The 20,339-nt window shown below is 41.7% G+C and overlaps 1 protein-coding gene across 1 annotated transcript in view; it reads right to left on the bottom strand.

The window, feature by feature from the left end:
- Positions 1 to 400: 400 nt before the first annotated feature.
- The window catches only part of KCNB2 (potassium voltage-gated channel subfamily B member 2), a 399,688-nt gene continuing 379,749 nt past the window's right edge, over positions 401 to 20,339 (bottom strand). The window contains exon 3 of the mRNA XM_059394708.1: positions 401 to 2,792. Coding sequence (XP_059250691.1) covers positions 633 to 2,792 — 2,160 coding nt within the window. The 3' untranslated portion in view covers positions 401 to 632. The remainder of the gene's footprint in view (positions 2,793 to 20,339) is intronic.

Genomic DNA, 20,339 nt, shown 5'->3' with positions numbered 1-20,339 from the left:
CCTTTAAACAAATGACTTTTAAGAGCTTTATAACCCAAAGCAAGATATGTGAGATGGTTTAAGAAGAGGTTGCAATTTTGCAACAGGAAGTCTGTACAGCTCCTCCAGGCAGTAGCTGTGAAGGAAGTATCTGTGTCTCAGAAACTTGTTTCCATATGTTCTTGACAATTTTGCATCCCGGGTCCCATTATTTACAAAGTTACGCATTTTGCAAGCTCAAAGCACCTTGGTCCTCCTAATTATGAATGCATGCGGTGACATTTCATCCTTTCATGTGCAAATTCTAAAATTCATTGTAACAGAAAAGTTAAAAGTTGAAATCCGTCTACAATTTGAAATGAAAGGATCAAAAATGTCAGACATTGCAGAATACTGGTTCCTATAATAGAGCTCTCTTTATTTGTTCACTGTTCCTCAGTCATTTCTGTTCATTACAAAATGCAGTCTTGACTCTTTATTTTAACAGTACTTAAACTAAACTGTTCATGCCATGCAAAAATAACATTTTATGCACTTTTTTTTTGTGGGAGGGGGCTTCCCATGTTTTTAGTTCACAGGCATTATTACCTCATTTTTAAGAAACAAGTTTTTATTATTATTATTATTATTATTATTATTGCTTTTGTAACTAGTCACATGCTGGTTTCACGTGTGGGACAATAACCTGTGTCTCCTGGGTTGGAATGAATTTCTGGGGCAAACAAGTGGTTTTCCATCTTGCACCCTTCTTGACTATTATTGTCCTTTTTTACTTCCGCCACAGCATGGTAAATGTCTTGCCTACAGTTGTGACTTGTGTCCTGGGGGGAGGAAGAGTCCACACAGGCCTCTTCTCTCAAAGGGTCTCTTCCATCACTAGGTTTATCTGCAAAGCAGTTGGGGCTGGAGTCTGCCTGCTCGTCCTGCCTGGGCCCCTGGAGCTCTAAGAAGTCATCGTCTTCGCCAGTGTCTATTTCGGTGAAGCTCCTCCTCTCTCTTGACGAGAAAGGAAAGAGTTTCTGCTTGGGAAACCGAGGGGTCAGCCCTTTGGAAGGTCCCTGACAGTGTGCGGACACCTCGGCGCCCAGCAAGGGTCTGTCTCCCTGGGAGGAAGTTTCTTCAAGGAGAATGGTGCTGATGACCTGCGGGGTGGTGAGGGGAAAGTCAGCCGTGGTGACCGGCAGTGGCCTGGCGGTGCTGGGCGGGGTCTGCGGGGCACCGCCTCTGTTTTCCTTAAAGTTCACTTTGAGCGATCTGGATTTTAGGGGGTTGCTGCCTTTCAGCGAACTCTTAGGGCTCTCGGAGGTACCGTCCGACGCCAAAGGGCCGTGGAGCCCACTTTGGGAAGCACTGGCATCAAGGCTCACAGTGATGTCGACTGGAGCGTATTCCAGGATGGTATCCCTGGCCCCGGGCCCTTTCTCTCTGCTCAGTGTTAGAAATGGGGGCCCCCTGATTCTTTGGTGCTCTTCCGTCCCCGGAAGGTCGGGTGGGAACTTCATCTGCAAGTGGGAGGTGGACAGCGGCGGCAGCGGCGACCTCTCGGTCTCCGTGAAGTCGGTGGCGCAGCTGGTGAAGCTGTCAATGCTGGAGGTGCTCTTCATGTCCACGATGACCTCGGTCTGTGCCACGGCCAGCTGCTCCTGCGGGCACACCACTACTTCCATCTCGATCTCCTCCTCGTATGCAGAGGGCCTCTCGGGCTGCTCCTGGCAGTCCGGGTTCAGGTGGGCGTGAGGCTGCGTCTTGGTGATCTCGTTGTACAGCATCTCAAGTTTCTGGGCACTCAGATGCTGCGGGCTGGAGGAAGAAGTGTTGTTCAGCTGGTCGTGGGAGTCTTTCTGGCTAACCTCCTGGTACTTATTCTCGAAAGATTTGTTGGAGCTTGTTTCCGACAGAGCTTTCCTGGCCCACTTCCACCGGCTTGGGGACAGGTGATTATCATCAGCTGAGTCCTTAGTACTGGCCGACTCTCCTGTCTTCTCCACGGCCACATCTATCAGTTCCATGCTGCGAGCAAAGGCATCTTTTAGGTTCATGGAAACAATGCTTCCATTCCTCTTGGCCCGCTCAAGAGCTTCTCTCCTTTTAATTGCCTTCTCCTGGCGTTTCTGCTCCTTGTAAAATTCAGAAAAATTGTTCACAATGATTGGGATGGGAAGGGCAATAACCAGAACCCCGGCAATACAGCAGAGGCCTCCCACGATTTTCCCTAATAGTGTTTTCGGGTAAATGTCACCATAGCCCACGGTGGTCATGGTGATGGTGGCCCACCAAAACGATGCTGGTATACTGGTGAACTTGGTAGCGTCTTCGTCCTTCTCTGCAAAAAATACCAGGCTGGAAAATATCATTATCCCCATGGCCAAAAATAAGATCAGTAAGCCCAATTCGTTGTAGCTCCGTCTGAGGGTGAACCCCAGGGACTGCAGGCCTGTGGAATGCCTGGCGAGTTTCAGGATCCTGAGGATCCTCATGATCCGAAAGATCTGAACCACGCGCCTCACATTCTGGAACTGCAGCACGCTCTTGTTGGACTCTGTGAGGAAGATGGTGACGTAATATGGCAAGATGGCCAGCAAGTCTATGACATTTAGGGGGCCTTTGAAGAACTTCCACTTGTTTGGTGAGGACAGGAAGCGTAAAAGGTACTCCATGGTAAACCAAGCAATACACACAGCCTCCACGTGGGCTAACTGGGGGTTGTCGTTGGGTTGGCCAAACTCGTCTGTTGCCTGCAGCTCTGGTAGAGTGTTGAGAGACAGAGCGATGGTGGAGAGTACGATGAACAGGATAGACACGATGGCCAAGATCTGGAAAAGAGAAGGAAGCCCAAGTTAGCAAATCCTCTTCGTTGCCTAGGCAGCTGGGAGACATATGGATTCACTGTTTTTTTTTTCAGTGATATGAACTACTCAAAGATATTCCAGGAAGGTAACTTTATAGCTGAAAATTCTCTAACTAATGCAAACACATTCACTTTTTCTGAGTTCATTTCACTTAGAAGCACAATGTAGTACCCATTTAAATTCCGGGGCCTAAACAATTTGGGGAAAAAAAAAAAAAAAGGAAAAAGAAAATCCATCCCCCGCCCCTGCCTTTGTTCTTGTGTTGAATAACCATCCTTTGGAATCGCTTTGGGAACCAGTCTCTCTTCTCTCAGTTTTGTTACTTTTTTTCTCTTAACCACCTGGTTTGTGTTTCTTTAAGTGAATCGCGTGACATGCCACATATGCTAGACAGAAGTCATGGTTTCTAGAAGTTTTATTCTACAACTGAAACCACGAATGCAGACCTGCACATGAGCGGTAATACAGCACTGGGTACACCAGTGTTTCTCGTACAACAAATACCATTTCTACGGTAAGCACTGATGGCAGAACCAAATCAGGAAAGCCTTCATCCTGGGATGTGGGGACTTCTGGCCAGCATCATGTGGGAAGGGAAGACTACAGCTAACTTCTTTTGGTCAAGAATGAAGTCTTCATAAATAAGAGCTTGTCGACCATCCACGATGATTTTGGTGCAGGGAAGACATTTTACATGGAGGAAAAAGCACAAGGTCAGATGTGGCAGGAAAGAAGAAGAGCTCAGAAAGAAGCGAGAAGATGAGATGGTAGGATTTTAGTCGGTCTGAGCTCTGAACCGGGTTTTATCCCTTCCTCTGTGATCTTGGGCACGTTTTCAACCTCTCATTCTCTCAGTTTACAAATCTGTAGAACCAAGACAATGGTCAGAGCTGTTTCATTGTTGTTGTGAAGATTACATGACTCCCAAATATTGGCAAATGAGCACTTGTATTATGAGAGGTTGGAGTGAACCGAACTTCAGTCTGGAAAGACAAAGGCCAAGAACAGGTATGTGGGAAATCTGTGAAGCCAGGCACCACATAGACAGCCCAAGTAGCAACTTCCTTATAGGCCGAACACGAAGATGAAGGTTTGAGGGCACTGATCCACATTTTTCAAGGAAATTCTGAGGTCTACTCAAGTAAAAAGTACTTACCTTAGTTTTGTTCAAGAAAAATATATAAAGTACTAATAGTAAAATACTGTTCTTTAAGTTAAGGAACTTAACTTAAATAAATCTTTATTCAATATCTGTAACACGCTCTGACATATGTTATACTGAAATTTTACTTAATGGAGATTTGAGGGGAGAGATGGAAGCTGAAAGAACAGGAACAAAAAACAATGAAAGGTATAAAGGAGACAGGAGAGGAGAAAAGGTAAGAGTAACCCAGAAGAAGAGAAATTTACAAGAGTAAAGAGAGGGAAACCGAGGGAGAAAGAACAGGAATCGACTTTTGTTTACAAGTCCTAATGTCAGTTAGAGGCAAACTAATTTTTTCATGATCTGGATTTATTGAGCTGTGGGGTTTCAAGCTGTTTAATCATTGTCCTTTGAAATGTTTACCAGACGCTAAATCTTTAAATTAAATAGTCACTGTCAGCATATTTTTCTCCGAGCTACCGATAATAACGGAGACCAATGACAGCTTCCAAGATCATACATAAAGGTCAAATGAAACCAAGCCAGACCTAATCTAGGCCAGAGAGGCTTCCTGCTTCACCAAGAAGTGTGTGTCCCAGATGCACAATCTTTACTAAGCAAAAAAGTGCTTCCTCCCATTGTTCTCAAACCTTAATCTTAAATATTTTTTTATTTGTTTGGTAGACAGAGATCACAAGTAGGCAGAGAGGCAAGCAGAGAGAGGGGGAAGCAGGCTCCCTGCTGAGCAGAGAGCCTGATATGGGACTTCATCCCAGGACCCTGGGATCGTGACCTGAGCCGAAGGAAGAGGCTTTAACCCACTAAGCCACCCAGGCACCTCGGGAGTTGATGGTTTTATTGTAGAGTTTTAAAACAAAATAAATATAACAAATGTGACATTTTGCTCTAAACTACAGGATATACTTCTAAACATTTTTTAGTACAGCAAACCCTATGGCATTTAGGCTCTGCTTCTTTTATCCTAACTGTGCACAGGCTTATTTTTAATGACCATCACCTCCACCCACTGGCCTGCAGAGCTGGCTATCTCTCCGCTCTAGCAAGCAGACTTAGGTTTGCATATGGCAAGGGACGTGGACATGCAGAAATTGCAAACAATTATCTGTGTGAGACTGGCCAACTTCCCTGGAGACTTGGATTAGATCATCTCCACAGTCCCTCTCACCTCTCACGCGTAATGATTCTCTTTCTAAACCACCACTGTTCTGTTAATTCCTGCCATGTCTGCAAACCAAACCAAGGACAAGTCACAACTGATTCTGTCATTTGGCTGAATGGCCAAAATACACTTTTATTGCTGAAGAAATGAAACGTCAAAGGAGAAGACTTTGAAAGGTACTGCACTGCTATGTTCCAAGCATTTAGTTACTGAGAATAGACATTCTTTCAGGATAAAAATTTCCTTTTAAATAACCTGGATAATGATTTCAATTCTTCATATAAACACAGAAATTAACTGGGATCAATTGGAGTTAAGATTGGGACTCCTTGGGGCGCCTGGGTGGCTTAGTCAGTTAAGCATCTGCCTTCCGCTCAGGTCATGATCTCAAGGTCCTGGGATCGAGCCCCACATTCAGCTCCCTGTCCGCGGGAAGCCTCTGTCTTCTCCCTTTCCTACTCGCCCTTCTTGTGTTCCCTCTCTCACTGTATCTCTCTCTGTCAAATAAATAAATAAAATCTTAAAAAAAAATCAGGACTCCTAGCACTTGCATTAAGAGGTACCAAAAACTGGTAGCATTGATATCTGTTTGTGAGAGGAAGTAAGGCAGCTGGAGACTTGCCTCAATTGTACCAACTTGTCAATGTTATATTCTCTAAAGGGATCTAATGGTATTAATGGGTGGTTTGTGGTGGAAAGAATACAGGACAGGGCATGAAAACACATGCCTCTACCTTTGTTAGAGTTCAGTTCCCTTTGTTAGCTTCAGTTCCCTTATTTGCAAAATGGGGTGTCCCACATTTGCCTTGCCGGTCTCACAGGGTTGTTAAGGATCAAACTAGATCATGCACATGAAGCATCCCATAACATGTACCATCGGATGGAAATGCTGGAGATGGACCTGGATAAAGCCTTTGACCAGCATCAAGAAGAAATAAAAAATAAATGGGTTAATCCCCCATTTAGATACAGTTTCATATCTGCTTTAAAGTCACTGACATTCAACACTCCACAAAAACACATGGAAACTTCTGTGCCTTGCACTGAAAGTCAGTGTAGGTACATTCTCTCTCTCCCTTCTCCCCTAATCTCTCCTTCCTTTCTTCACAAATACATGCTGAAAGTTAAAAGTGAGTTACAAGCTCTTAACTACATAGCATTCCTGCTTTCTCCTCCTAGTGGGATATAATACATGAAACAAAAAAAACCTGATGAGCAATAGAAAATGACATACAGAACATGATTATTAAGAATGTTCAGGAGAGGGGCACCTGGGTGGCTCAGTGGCTTAAAGCCTCTGCCTTTGGCTCTGGTCATGATCCCAGGATTCTGGGATAGAGCCCCACAGTGGGCTCTCTGCTCAGCAGGGAGCCTGGTTTCCCCTCTCTCTGCCCGCCTCTCTGCCTACTTGTGATATCTGTCTGCCAAATAAATAAATAACTATTTTTTAAAAAAAGAAGAAGAATGTTCAGGAGAGAACCAGCTTATTTAAACTGAGAGGAAGGAAGAGCCCTGTGACAAACACTATTAGGAACATGGATAATTTTCTATTTCTATGAAAAGGACAAAGCATGAGCATATAAGCCAAATTTTAAACCATTTGTTGAGGGAAGAATCTAGAAGTTCATTAGAATATCATGATTTTCACCCACCAATCTTCTCTTTCTTGCTATTTCTCAGGACACTATTAACCACAGCAAACCAGAAAGGAAATCCTTTGTTCTCTGATCTAAGTTGGCAGTTCTAGTTTTCATATTCCTATAACACATGGTACTGTCCTGTACCCTGGTGGCTCTTAGTTGCCTACTAGCTCTTTTCCAGAATGTTCTGTTCTTAAGTACTGCAGCTGATTTGCACACACAAGTGTGAAGCCCTTACATGCTAACACCACAAGACACATTGCAAAGAAGGAGCATCACTGAAAGGTTCAGTCGTTTGTCAATTATTTTGATCTCATAGATAACAGGAACCCAGGAATTCAACCCTCCCCTATCCGTATATGTATGCTGTTGAATGAGGAGTCATCCATTCCGAAGCTGAGGTCACTGTCCTCCTGAATAATGCCTTTCATTTGGGGTAAGGAGTTCTTTCGGTTTTCAATTCTCACATACAAAACTACTTTGAGAGAAGAGTTTCTGGTTATCTTACGATTAAAGTTACTGATTTGACAGTCTCTTGGTATCTCTTGGAAGAAGGTTTGTTTCACTACCCATGATATATTTCTGTATTTTAAAAGGTTAGGTTTTAGGAAGTAAGTTAGGTAGGAGGCTAGTGAAGGAAACTTTAATATTCTTCAGAGTAACTCTTCAAAAGAAAGGAGCAACAGTGAGATGGAGATCCCTTTCATGTAATACACTCCAATGACTGAGTAACCTCTTTTTAGGTTATTTTTCATAGAATTTTTTACAAAGCCTAACGGCACCCAGATGAATCAGACAGGTTCCTAGCCATGTTCCCTCACTTCCATGTGGTCGAAAGTCAACCTAAAAGTTTTAACCAGCAAAAGAATTTTTTTAGCAAAAGAAATTCATCTTACACATAGATCATTTTATGATAACAGACCAGCTTTACAAGTTCAGCAACATAACTTTTTCCTAGGTTTAAGCTATCCGTTTTATTATTCAGTACTACTTTCATTATGCTGAGTACATTGCTGTTTTCTTTTTAACCTTATTCTTTAAGAAGCCCGCTTGAGACTCTATACTAGCTTTGGACTTCACAGAAGGATACATTCTCTTAAGGAAAAGTACTGTATATATTCTGTGTCACATTTTTTTTTTCTCTGAGTCTGATGTGGAATCTGCAGTAATTCAGCCAGTTAATGAAGTGATAGGTCAATGTACAGATCAGGGTAGATTCTGGTATGTGCAATACAATGTTAACCCACTGAGAAGAATCGATCATGTAGGTTATCCATTAAAAACACATGCAAAAAAGACAAATATCATTTGACTTCACTTGTATGCAAAATCTCAAACAAAAGCAAAACCAAACAACCCTCATAGATACAGAGGACAGACTGGTGGTTGCAAGAGGAGAAGAAATGGGTGAAGGTGGTCGAAGGGTACAGGTTTCCAGTTAGAAAATCAGGCATGGCAATGTCGTGTGGAGCACGGGGACTGCAGTTAATGACTGTGTGCCACACTTGCTATATGGCATCGTTGAGAAGGAAGGAGATTTTTTTTTAAGAGTTTATTTATTTATTTGAGGGAGAGAGAGAGAAAGAGATAGACCGTGAGAAGGGGGAGGGTCAGAGGAAGAAGCAGACTCCCTGACAAGCAGGGAGCCTGATGTGGGACTCGATCCCAGGACTCTAGGATGATGACCTGAGCCGAAGGCAGGCACTTAACCAACGGAGCCACCCAGGCACCGTGGGAGGAGATCTTAAAAGTTCTCATTATAAGAACAATATTTTTTGGTAACCCCACATTATGTGCGGGGACAGATGTTAACTGTTACTGTGTTACTGTGTTGTACTGATGTTACTATGGTGATCATTTCACAGTGTATACAAATATCCAATCGTTATGTTTTACATCTGAAACTAACAGAATGTTACACGTCAATTACACCTTAATTTAAAACAATTACACACATACACATACTCATGAACACGCATATCGACATATATACGTATAAATACCTGTGCACACCACATCACCATTTCATGTAAACAAAAGTCAAGCATCACAGAAAAGTAAAAAAGGTCACAGAAGTATAAACTTAAGAATGCTACCTATTCCACGGAAAATGTTTATATACAAATAAACATGTTAAAATATCATATCCATATAAATACACATCTGAGAGACGTGCAGACTAGGATAAAATTGATGGAAATAAGTTTCCCTCTATTTTTTCCTTCTTCTCAACTTTCTATTTCTTTGAAAACCATAATTCATGAAAACCTGAGGTAGAAAAAACAGATTGAACACTTAGAGTGTTTTGGACACTAGAGTATTTACAGTTGTATCCAAATCTTAGAACATTCTTCCTTTTCCTGTTGGAAATTTTATTTATTTATTTTTTGCTCTAAGGACAACTCTTTTTAAAGATTCTATTTATTTATTTTAGAGAAAGAGCACACAAGTGGGCATGGGGAGGGTCAGGGGGGAGGGAGAAGGAAAGGGGAAAAAGAATCTGAAGTCGACTGCATGTTCAGGACAGAGCCAGACGTGGGGCTCATCTCACGACTTGGAGATGATGACCTGAGCCCAAACCAAGAGTCAGATGCTTAAACGACCGTGCCACCCAGGTGCTCCTCTTAGGACAATTCTAATCATAAATCTTCTCTTTGAGCGGGAGGCCTTAAAGGATGAGCAGAAGTTCCCGTGCAGAGAATAGGATAAAGGGCATTATAGGCCAAAAGGACTAGGTGAGCAAAGGCTTTAAACATATGGTTTCCTCAGAAAGTTTCAAGTAATTTTGTATGGCTGGGGACATCTATAAGAAGGCATGGTATGGAGGAGTCCGTGGTGATCTCAGGGCTGCTATGTGTAAGGGTGTAGGCTGTGCACTTCTCAACCTCAGAGGGTACCAATAAAGAGATTGTGAGAATGGCGCTTCCATCATTTGTGCAGTGTGCTACTTGTACAACCTTCCCACGATGCCGATTTCAGGGAACAAAGTAGTATAGTGGGACTGGATGCAGGTGGAGGCACAGAGATGAGTGGGGGTGGGTGTTTATGGGAAGTTAGGCAATGGACAAATTCCGTAGAGCACTCGATGCACTGATGAAGAGTTTGGTGGGATTCCCCCAAAGGTCAGTTTTTCTCCAAGCATGGTCCCAGACTAGCAGCATCAGCATTTTGAGGTGACTTGTCAGAACAGCAAATTCTCAGGCCCCACTCCATACCTACTGAATCAGAAACTCTGGGGAAAGGCCCAGAGATCTATGCTTTAGCAAATCCTCTGGGTGATTCTGATGCTTGCTGAAGGTTGAGGATGCTACAGTTAAGGAGTCAAGACAAAACAGAAACAAACAAAAATTTAAGCAAGGAACAGCACGCTCAGATTTGCATTTTGGAGAGATCACTAATTACAGTGTGTGGAGCTGATTGGGGTAGGAGAGCAACTGAAGATAAGAGGAAAGGTTTCTATGGCAGTGGCACCGGGAAAGGGATTCACGAAGGAAGTACGTCACGAAATTATTTATAAGGTGGAATCTCAGCCTCACTATGACGATGGTGAATCTAGGAACCCCCCATGTTTAGGACTAAAGTTACCAGGAACACAGAAGCCCTGATGCATCTCTGTGAATATCTTGTGTGGGTAGAAAACTCCAAGCGATCCTTGCCTGAAATCATCCCTATCTTTGAAAACAATATTTCTTCATATCAAAAGAAATTCCAATAAGCTCTTCAGGGTTTGGAATAGAAAGAGAAAAATTTCTCTCAGAGGTAAACAATGGTTTATTTGTACGTGAAAACATTATGGGACACACACTATTATTTGCCACAGCTATTTTCTTTTATAAAATTTTACTTTAAGTGTGCATTCTGAAATCACACCGGGCAAAGACTAGTGGGAGCACCCATTTAGACTAGCTATTCCCTGAAAGGACCTTCATTTGTTAAACTATTTCTCACCCACTTCTGACGTCCCATTTCTGCAAGGAAGTTCTTCTACATTTCCAGATTTAAGATGCCATTGAGACCTGGCTTTGTTCCTTGGACACCTCATTGGCCTCATCAGCTCATCAATCACCAGAAACAGAGAAATGCAAGGATTTATTTCTACCATTATAACCATACCTAAAGACTGTGTCCCAGCAGTTTCAGAAAAACGAAAACCAAAAACACACCACGAAGAAAACAAAAGACAAAAAACCAAAACCAAAACCAAAACCAAAACCCCCAAAGCCGTAATACAATCATTATTTTTCCTTTTAATGCAGCTCTGCAGTAAGCCTTTTCTGAAAAATACTTTTGGGGTCAGCATCATTAAGACCACATTACAGAATGCCAGAAAACCAAAGAGATGTGAGGGCTACGCTGAAGCAGAACAGCTCTGCCAAAGGAACCGTTAGAGGAGAGCCCGGCCAGCCAGGCCTGCAGAGAACTTGCGTGGTTCGCTTTACACCTGCTTCTAGGGGGAGACTGTTGGGTGGTCCCAGGGCCAGCGAGCAGCAGCAGCTCCCTGATATTTTCCTCGCACAGTGACAGGCCTTCTTCATGGCATGCAGTGAGCCTCACCACCAAGGGCCTTTGTTTGAATTCTGTTTGGCTGATTTTGACAGCAGCCATCGTGGAATGCTGTACATGGGCTCAAGCAACACCTGAACTTATTAGGAACTGAAGAGCTGTTTACTTGGCAGAGGGTCCTGCTTTTTGTAGCTGTCCCATGTGGTTTATTTCTTACCGTCACATAGACATGTTCTGTTCTCTGTAGAGAGTTGTTCCAGGGTCCTATCAGGAGAGCCACATAAGGCCTCGTCACAATGGGATCCTTGGACCAGGAGGATCCCCTGGGAGCTAACTGGAAATGCAGCATCTCAGGCCCCATCCTGGGCCTGCTGAATCAGAAACTGTTTTGGCAAGGTTCCCAAGGGATTCACATGCACATTTAAATTTAAGGAGCTCTGACCAAAGGCACAAAAGCATGCCATTAAAAAAATTAGCTTTGGGGGCTCTTCTACAGATTTTTAAAATGCATCTCCGTTCTGGAAATGGGAGGGGGTTGTTAGGCCCCGTGGGGCTGTTCAACACCGTTGGGAGGTTCTGGGTTGGGTGGGCAGGTGTAGTTACTAGAAAAAAGCTTCACAGGTGATGCTAACATGGACCTCCAGTCCAGCCTGCAGGTGACAGCCGCTGCTTTAAATACTTGCCCATACTACACTTCAGCACGACCGCAGAAAGCATGCTGGGTTAGGAGTCAGAACCAGAGCCAGTGGTTCTCCTTGCGTAGCCTGGGGCTACTCACGACAATTTCATCTACATTGCTGGGTTGCAGTGACTGTGACATAATGTACTGCCCGTGAGAGTGTTCTGGAGGTTATACTATTCCACAGAAATGTCAATATTTTTACACTAACGAACACATTTTTTCCCCTCTGGACTTTGAGGTTTGAGGTAGAATTATTAACTGGTCTATATTGCCAGAGGTAGAAGAATTTTATTCTTTCAACCTCCTGTTTGAAGTTAGCACACTCTTCCCCCTGAAGTTGCCATGGAGCTCATTTTTGTGGATGTTGCCAACTGATTTCAGTAAGTCTGGCAGAGAGAAACGTCTGGTCCTTTTGGGAAGTCAGCATCCTGGACTGAACAGTGCCCTCCTAAATTCATGTCCACCCAGAACCTCAGAATGTGATCGTATTTGTCAATGTCATTGTCTAAGATGGAGTCATCTTCAGTTAGAGTGGGCCCTAACTCCAATGACTGCTGTCCTTCTAAAGAGGCCAGGAGAGATGGAGAAAGACACACAAAGGGAAGGTGGCTATGTGGCAGTGGAGGCAGGAATCAGAGTGGTCTGGCTATAAGCCAAGGAAGGAATCCCAGGGATTGAGAGCAACCACCGGAAGCTTAGGACAAGGCAGGGAAGGATTCCTGTTAAGTCGCAGCCGGGCTGGGCGGACACCTAGATCACAGCTTCTAGCCTCCAGAGCTGTGAGAGAATATTCTGGGGTTGTTTGGACCCACCCAGTTTGTGATACTTCATTGTAGAAGCTCTGGGAAAGCAATACAGGCAGGTCCTGTTCTTCAGTGGGAGGGTCCGTCTTTAGTGATAGAGCTGAGAACACGCAAAGCCATCCCATCTGTATCCTTCAAAAGTGTTGTTGTTGTTGTTTTTAAAGATTTTATTTATTTATTTGACAGAGAGAGATCACAAGGAGGCAGAGGGGCAGGCAGAGAGAGAGAGAGGAGGAAGCAGGCTCGCTGCTGAGCAGAGAGCCCAATGTGGGGCTCGATTCCAGGACCCTGGGATCATGACCTGAGCTGAAGGCAGAGGCTTTAACCCGCTGAGCCACCCAGGTGCCCCCCAAAGTGGTTTTAATATTATTTGCAAAGGGGGAGGACAATCAAAGAGGCTTGGAACCTTCGTCAGCAAGAAAAACAGCTTAATTGGGAGAAACGAAGTTGTATTTACTGTTGGAAGTCAATAGCTAGGATTTGTTACGTAGGTAATTAACACCTGCACTGTAAACAGCAGCCTGGAACAAGTTAGAACATGCGGGTCCAGAGGCTGTAGAAGTCACTTATACCAGCAGGATACAGGAAAAAGATAAGTAAGTATATACTACAAAATAAGAGATTCAAGTGGTAAAGTAGGCAAGATATTTCCCTGATCTTAGAAAATTTAAAAACCCAATTTCAAAACACTTTCTGTAGCGTTGGTCTAGAAGTTAAAAATGTTGGGAAATTCTCATGCTGTTGTCTGGCTAAACCAATATTTACATAAAAAGCACCTGTTAAGTGTAGTGTGTATCCCTGTCTCTCTGTAAGCAGGTCTTTCCAAAACAGCTACCTGAGTACAGCACCTTTTAAAAATTACTCTTATATGTATGTATGTGTTTATTTAAAGTAAACTTGGGTAATGTGGGGCTTGAACTCACAACCCCGAAATCAAGAGCTGCGTACTCTACTGACTGAACCGGTCATGCACCCATGAACAGGTTTTCTGAACAGATTTTTCAAACTGTGAGTAGCAGCCCCTTTGTGGATCATAAATGAGTTCTGAGGGTCATAATCGGCCTTTAAAAAAAAAATCTATTTATTTGAGAGAGAGAGCGAGAGAGCACTAGCAGGAAGAACAGAGGGAGAGGGACAGAGAGTTACAAGCAGACGCCGTGCTAGGTGATATGTGGGGCTCTATCCCAAGACCCTGAGATCATAACCTGAGCTGAAACCGAGAGTCTGCTGCTCAACCAGCTGTTGCCAGCCAGGCGCCTCATAACCAGCATTGGAGAATATCAGGGAGGGTGAGTAATGTTTGTTTGAGTGTTGGTTGAACCATAAGTCATAAACAGTGGTAACAATAACAGTTATTAAATTATACTTACTATTTTATTTTGATGATCTATATAGAGATAATATGATCCTAATGCTTCCCAAGCTGAGTTTTAGATAAATTCTATCAATGGAAGAGAAGGAAGGCTACACCCCAAAACAACAAACTCTTAAGTCTTTCAATATTACTCTGACTTAAGACTTGGACAACATATCTATCTATCTATCATCTATCTTCTGTGGCATATTCATATTGCCCCTTTCTTAGTTCTGACATTTAGAGTTCTGACCTTTTATTTACTACTTTTTGTGCTGCTTTTGTTATTTTGTTTTAAATGGATCTAAGGCGTTCACTTCATGATATTTTTTAGGATAAATCTGGAGTGATAAATTTTCGTTAGTAACTAGCAAATCTATTTTGCAAAACTTTGTTTAAAAATTCATAAGGTTATATGCCTTTGTTGTAAGGAAGCATCATATATTAACTCATGCCTGGTCATTACTGCCACTTTAGGACTTTTTTCTATTAACCTCTGAATTAAATAATTCAAAATTGAATAGATGTTGACATTATTGATATAGACCATTGATTGATTGATATTGGTTCTTAAATATCATGTGGGTTTTTCAGTTATATGATTTCTCAAAATAAGACAAAAGACCCGATTTTTAATTAGGTAAATGTTTATCCTATAAGAGTTATATATGACTTAAACAGTTAACATTAAAGTAATTGATTTCATCATAAACTATAATCTTAGCTTTTGGTCATGTTTTGGATTCAAATTCCAGTTCTGTCACTCATAGAGCGATGAGGCATCTATTCTTCAGGTAAAAGAGCTGATAAGATCAAGATTAGAGCTTAAATATACACATAGTATCCAGTAGGCGCTTATTTAACAGTGGCTAATGTTATTGTACATATTCAACAAACAGTTTTCACAGACAAAGACTGATGTCCTCAATGATTCCTGGTTAGCAATGCAAAACTCAACCACCCAGCTATTTAGTCTACATGTAAAAATATACTGATTATATGATGACAGGTGTTCAGATCTGTTTCATATATAGCCTAAGCATCATCATGTCTGAATTTCTTAATTTTCAGGTAGAAGTTTGTCAGTTGTTGACTTATACAGTCACCCTGTCAAAGCCTCTGGCCATGCCTCCTTTCTTACAGCCTGTAAAATATTTTACAGCCTGTAAAATACAGCCAAATGTAAAGAGAGGTGGAGAGTCATCTGAAGGCTACCACACAGCCCTTTTCTTTTCCTAGCAGGAAGAAATGTCTGTTCAGAAGCCTATGTTCTGTGCCTCTACAACTATTTTGAATCAGGCTCCATTTAAATGCTAAGTTTTCTGGAAGAATCGTTCTTAATCTCCACATTGAGAATCACTTCCTTCTTTGGTTTTCCAAGTGTTTTTTTCTGGAGATCTGGGTTTCTATGACTATGGCTAGGAGGCCATTCTGGAAAGAAGAGTTAGTGGGCAGGGCAATGGGAACCCCATCCTGGCTGCAGATCTGGTGGTGCTGTCCTCCCGTGTGGTGCTGAAGACACATAAATATGGGAAGAGGTGGACATTCTTCATAGAAGAACTTTCATTTCGTGGTATAATATATGTGTACATACAAACACATGCCTGTATATACATCAACAGATGTTTTGGTCCTTTGGAGATGATAATACTGATACTCTTGAGTTTGAAAACATGCTGGAAAGACCTCTGTCTTTTCCACACTATTTACTCACAAATAAATGGCTACTTTATTTGTGGCCACAGCTGTTGGCAGAGTTGGCTATTGAGCACAGCTTTGTCTCTGAGACTTCTAGGTCTTCTAAGTGCCAGGCCAGTTTTATTTATGCCAAAAAGCTGAAATTTGACCTCCTCAAACAGGCAGAGGGCATGACTAAACACATTATATTAAGACAACACATAAAACTGCAATCCAATGAGGCCTGGCTGTCACTGGCCAGCTGTACCATGTTAAATGGCCTCTATGAGGCTGAGAGTTTTGGGCTCCAGGAGAGACAGAATCATTGGTTTTCTCATAGTATCAGAGTGCTGTTTTATGGTTTTTTGGATCATTTAGATAAACATAACAAAATATACAAAATTCATTTTTTCACATTATTTACAAATTGGGTTTAGAATTCCTTAAAAAGCATTTTCTAGGATTTTGTCCAGGCCTGAGTACTCAACCCAAAGAAAGCCCATTGAATATGTGTGTTGTCTCATCAAATTTTTATTTATGTGAACGCAATCCAACAAATACCATCTGTGGCCCTTAGAGTTTCTAGATCTTATTTCTTAAGACATTAAGTTGAGTAAAACAAATCCTAAGCTTTCTGTATAAATAAAAGAATTAACATAATAATAATAATAATAATACCTCACCATGTCATTCCCACAGCCCTATCCTCTCCCTGCATAAGTAGTAGGTTTTTGCCTCTGAAAAATCTAAGCAGACAAGAGAACAAAGCACAGGCAAATGATGGCCTAGCACTGCTGTAAAAGACACAACTTTTATCTGCTTGATCTTTTTGCTTTAATGATTCTCATCCTAATCCTAATGATATGGTTGGGAGATTGTCAGGTACCACATATTTGGCAGAAAAACAAAGAACACCAACAGTCACAACAGAAATGGGCTGAAAAGAACTAATTTGCTCTCTGAAAAACCATGACTAGGTAGGTTGAAAATGAGAACATAATTGCCCCATTGCATATTGACATTCCAGGTTAGTCTGGGAGATGTTGTGGGGCGAGTTTTATTTATCCTGGGTTCCCTCCAGCCCCTCCCCCTTCTCCCCTCTGCGCCTTTCACACTCCTGCCTTCTCCCTTGCCTTGGAGGGCCAAGTCCTTAGCTTTTGGGAGGCTGCCCTGGGCTCTCCGTCACAGCACCTGCTGCTGCTGGCCCTTCCTTCTGCTGTCTTCATTCTGAACAGAAATCCTTGTCCAGCAACCTTTATGTCTGGCTCATGTTCTACCAAACTGATGCCACTATGAGAGCTGGATTGTATCTTGACCCAAAGGCATATATCCTCTTCTGGAGAATTTCAGGCAATGGAGATATTTTTACTGTAAGACCTTTTAAATACCATGAAACATTTACCTGTTATGCCTAATTATAAGGCTGATATTACTGGAGAAATGTGTTTTGGCATCAGGAATCCTCATTCTTATAAAAAATTAACCACTTAAATATATGGCATGTAGTATTTTTTTCCTCTTCTAATCTTAACTCCATTGGCCGAATAAAATTCTGCTTGAACTGAACCTAAATACTTGGTTTTATTCATGTGGCATATGCTTGCCGATTAAGGACATTCTAGATAGAGTTGACCTATTGATCAGGTCTCAGGCTTTTAACTTTGGAATTGTATTCTTTGTTTTTAATAAAATGACCATATACTCACTTAAGGATAGTATAAATAATTTCCCTCTTATTTACATTGTCTGCTTTTTGGCATTTTTTATTTGAACATTATAATAAGGGTGATAGCTCACATATTAATGACTGATTTTAGCCAACTGATTATAGTGTTTACTCTCTTCCACTGAAAATATATTTGGTGCTAAATTCAACCTTTTGATTTTGGTTTCTCTTAGCCATAGATGGGTTTGTTTCATTTTATTCACTCTCCAAACAGTTAAATGATTTCTCGACTTAAGTAATCATTAGAAAATTCTCACAAGGAAATTTTTCCTTCTTAGTTTAATGATTTATTGTTTTTCATGTCTAGAAACTTCCTTTATAATAAACGATCTTTTATATTGAACTAACCTTCTACAAAAGCACATGGGAATGAAAGTGATTTCAAATTAACCCCTAATATAAACAAATTAATAGATTTGCACAAGGATTCGGGGGAGGGGGTGGTTCACAAGATTTCATGGATACTCTTCACAGAGCTCTTGATTTAGAAATAGTTTTCTGAGACCAGTTCTGCATTTCCAACTTCGTAGGTGGTATTAAGACCTCCATATTCATTGGTCCCTCTAGTCTTACACACAGTTGAAAAAGGAAGCTCATGAGATCATCTTCCACCCCACCTTCCTGCAGCAAATCCCTTTTGATGCTTCTATCAGTATAGCCTTTATTTCATTTTTCTAACTTGGGAGTTAAAGTTTCTTTCCCCCAGCTATAACATTGTACGTCTGTATCTAGGTTTACATACAACTCTTCTTCCTCAAGCTTCACATCCAATTTCCTAAGGTCTATTCATTCATCCTCTAAGGCCCATTTCACAATCCATTTCTTCTTTCCCTTTCTCTGCCCCTTAACTTTTCATTCCTAAACAGCTCCATTAACCTTCCAGTTGTTTCAACTACCCCCTGTATTGCTCATTTTCTGCGTGGGGAGGAAGTGGATGAGAGGGAAGAGGGACTTCAAAGAGTAGAGGATGCTCTCCTTGCCCTCTCTTGTTTCACTCTGCCGGCGAATTTTTCCTATGGTCTTAGCAGTAGTCATTTGGCTCACCTTTTTCCCTGGATTAAAACCTGATTGAGATCTGTTTTCTTTAGAGCTCTAAACATAATGCTCATACTTAGGTGTTTAATAAATAAAATTTAATTGGTCATTTATTCTCGTCAATACTATTCATGAATTTATTTTTAATATTTAGTAGTACATCTCAATAATCAGTTATATTCTCCATGGCAGTGCACACATTTCTCATTAACTTGTTTTCAATTCTCTCATCTCCCCCTAGATGAAACTATCCTGTCTGGATCACTGGGTGCCTTAATCACTTTTGTATCATTCAATTGCACTTTCAGGTAGGCAAGTTCCTTTCCTTTAACTCCAAATCCCACATTGAAACTAAAACAAAACAAAGTAAACTGTTGCATCCCAACAACCCAACTGAGAACTATTTCTCCTAAAGAGACTTTTCAGTTATAGGTGGTTATTGCTAGGAAGTTTAGAAGGTTTAAACAGAATCCAGAACATTTTAACTAATGGAACCAAAGCAAAAGAGGAGCGATATTCCCATCTCCCTATGAAGTTTTCTCCTTTCCTAAACTTCATTTTCCTCTGTCCACTTATTCTTTCTGAACTCCTTCTCTTAGACAAAACTTAGAGAAGTTTACTTTTCAAAGTGCAACCCCAACTCCAACCAACTGACATGGTATAGGAGAGAATTCAAATGATGACTCGTTCATGAAATTTTTGAGGGAATTAAAAATTCTGGGGAAACAAAGTAACATCTGAGTGCCCCAGAAAGGACAAGAAGGTCTGATCTTATCAGATCAGGTTGGATTTATGGGAGCTCCAGACTGGATGAAAAGCTCCCATCTGGGGTCACTGTGGGATGTCAAGCATGATGAGCAGCTTGGCTCCTGGCTTCTGAGATGGGCATGCCTTGAGGGATGGGCTGCTCTCTTACCAACCCTTGGATTGCAAATGTTCAATCAGAGTCTGTTGAGTCAAAATGAGAGTAAAGAAAGGCCCCAGGAACACTGCACCCATCGTGATGTTTGCATCCCCCAAATATAGCTGATTCAGTGTCCTAAAAAGTAGCTTGGTGGGGCATATGGGGGTCTCAATTGTTAGGTGTTGCCTTCTGCTTGGGTCATGGTCTCAGAGTCCTGGGATAGAGCCCCACATCAGGCTCCCTGCTGAGCCCCACTCCTCCTGCTTGTGTCCGCTCCCCTTGCTTGTGTTCCCTCTCTCACTGTGTCTCTCTCCATCAAATAAATAAATAAAATATAAAAAAAAAAAAAGAAAAAAGTAGCTTGGTATTTCTATAAGGCACAGTAGAGATGCTGTGCTTGGAGTTGTTACATAAATAGTTGGATACATCTGATTTTTTTCCTTTTAGAATGTAATGTCCCAAAGGGAAGATTCTGTCCATATCCAAAACATTTCAAATAGTAACGAGAATTGCTGCCTTTCTTAAACTAAAGGATAGAACTCCATGGAGTGAGGCTCATTCTCACCAGTAGGTGTCTCTGTTCCATCATGCTCGCAGGCAAAGTCCCCTAGGTTTCCCTGGGAAATACAAATGTTACATAAAAGGTATTTTTTCCTTAGAAATGGTATACTTTAAAGAGAAGATAGAAAGTGACTTCTCTTTTTATTTATATTCACTGTAATTCTGAATTTGGCCTCGCTTTTCAGCACTGGTTTCTGATAATGCTGGAGAACATTTTTGAGATTAACCCCCCCACCCCCTTTTCACTCTTCCGTCCTTAGATCAGCTTTGTTGCTAGGATTCATCTCACTTCAATCAGTGGA

This window comes from Mustela nigripes, chromosome 3 (genome assembly GCF_022355385.1).
Source record: "Mustela nigripes isolate SB6536 chromosome 3, MUSNIG.SB6536, whole genome shotgun sequence".
Taxonomy (NCBI): domain Eukaryota; kingdom Metazoa; phylum Chordata; class Mammalia; order Carnivora; family Mustelidae; genus Mustela; species Mustela nigripes.
This window is presented reverse-complemented; position numbering and strand designations above follow the sequence as displayed.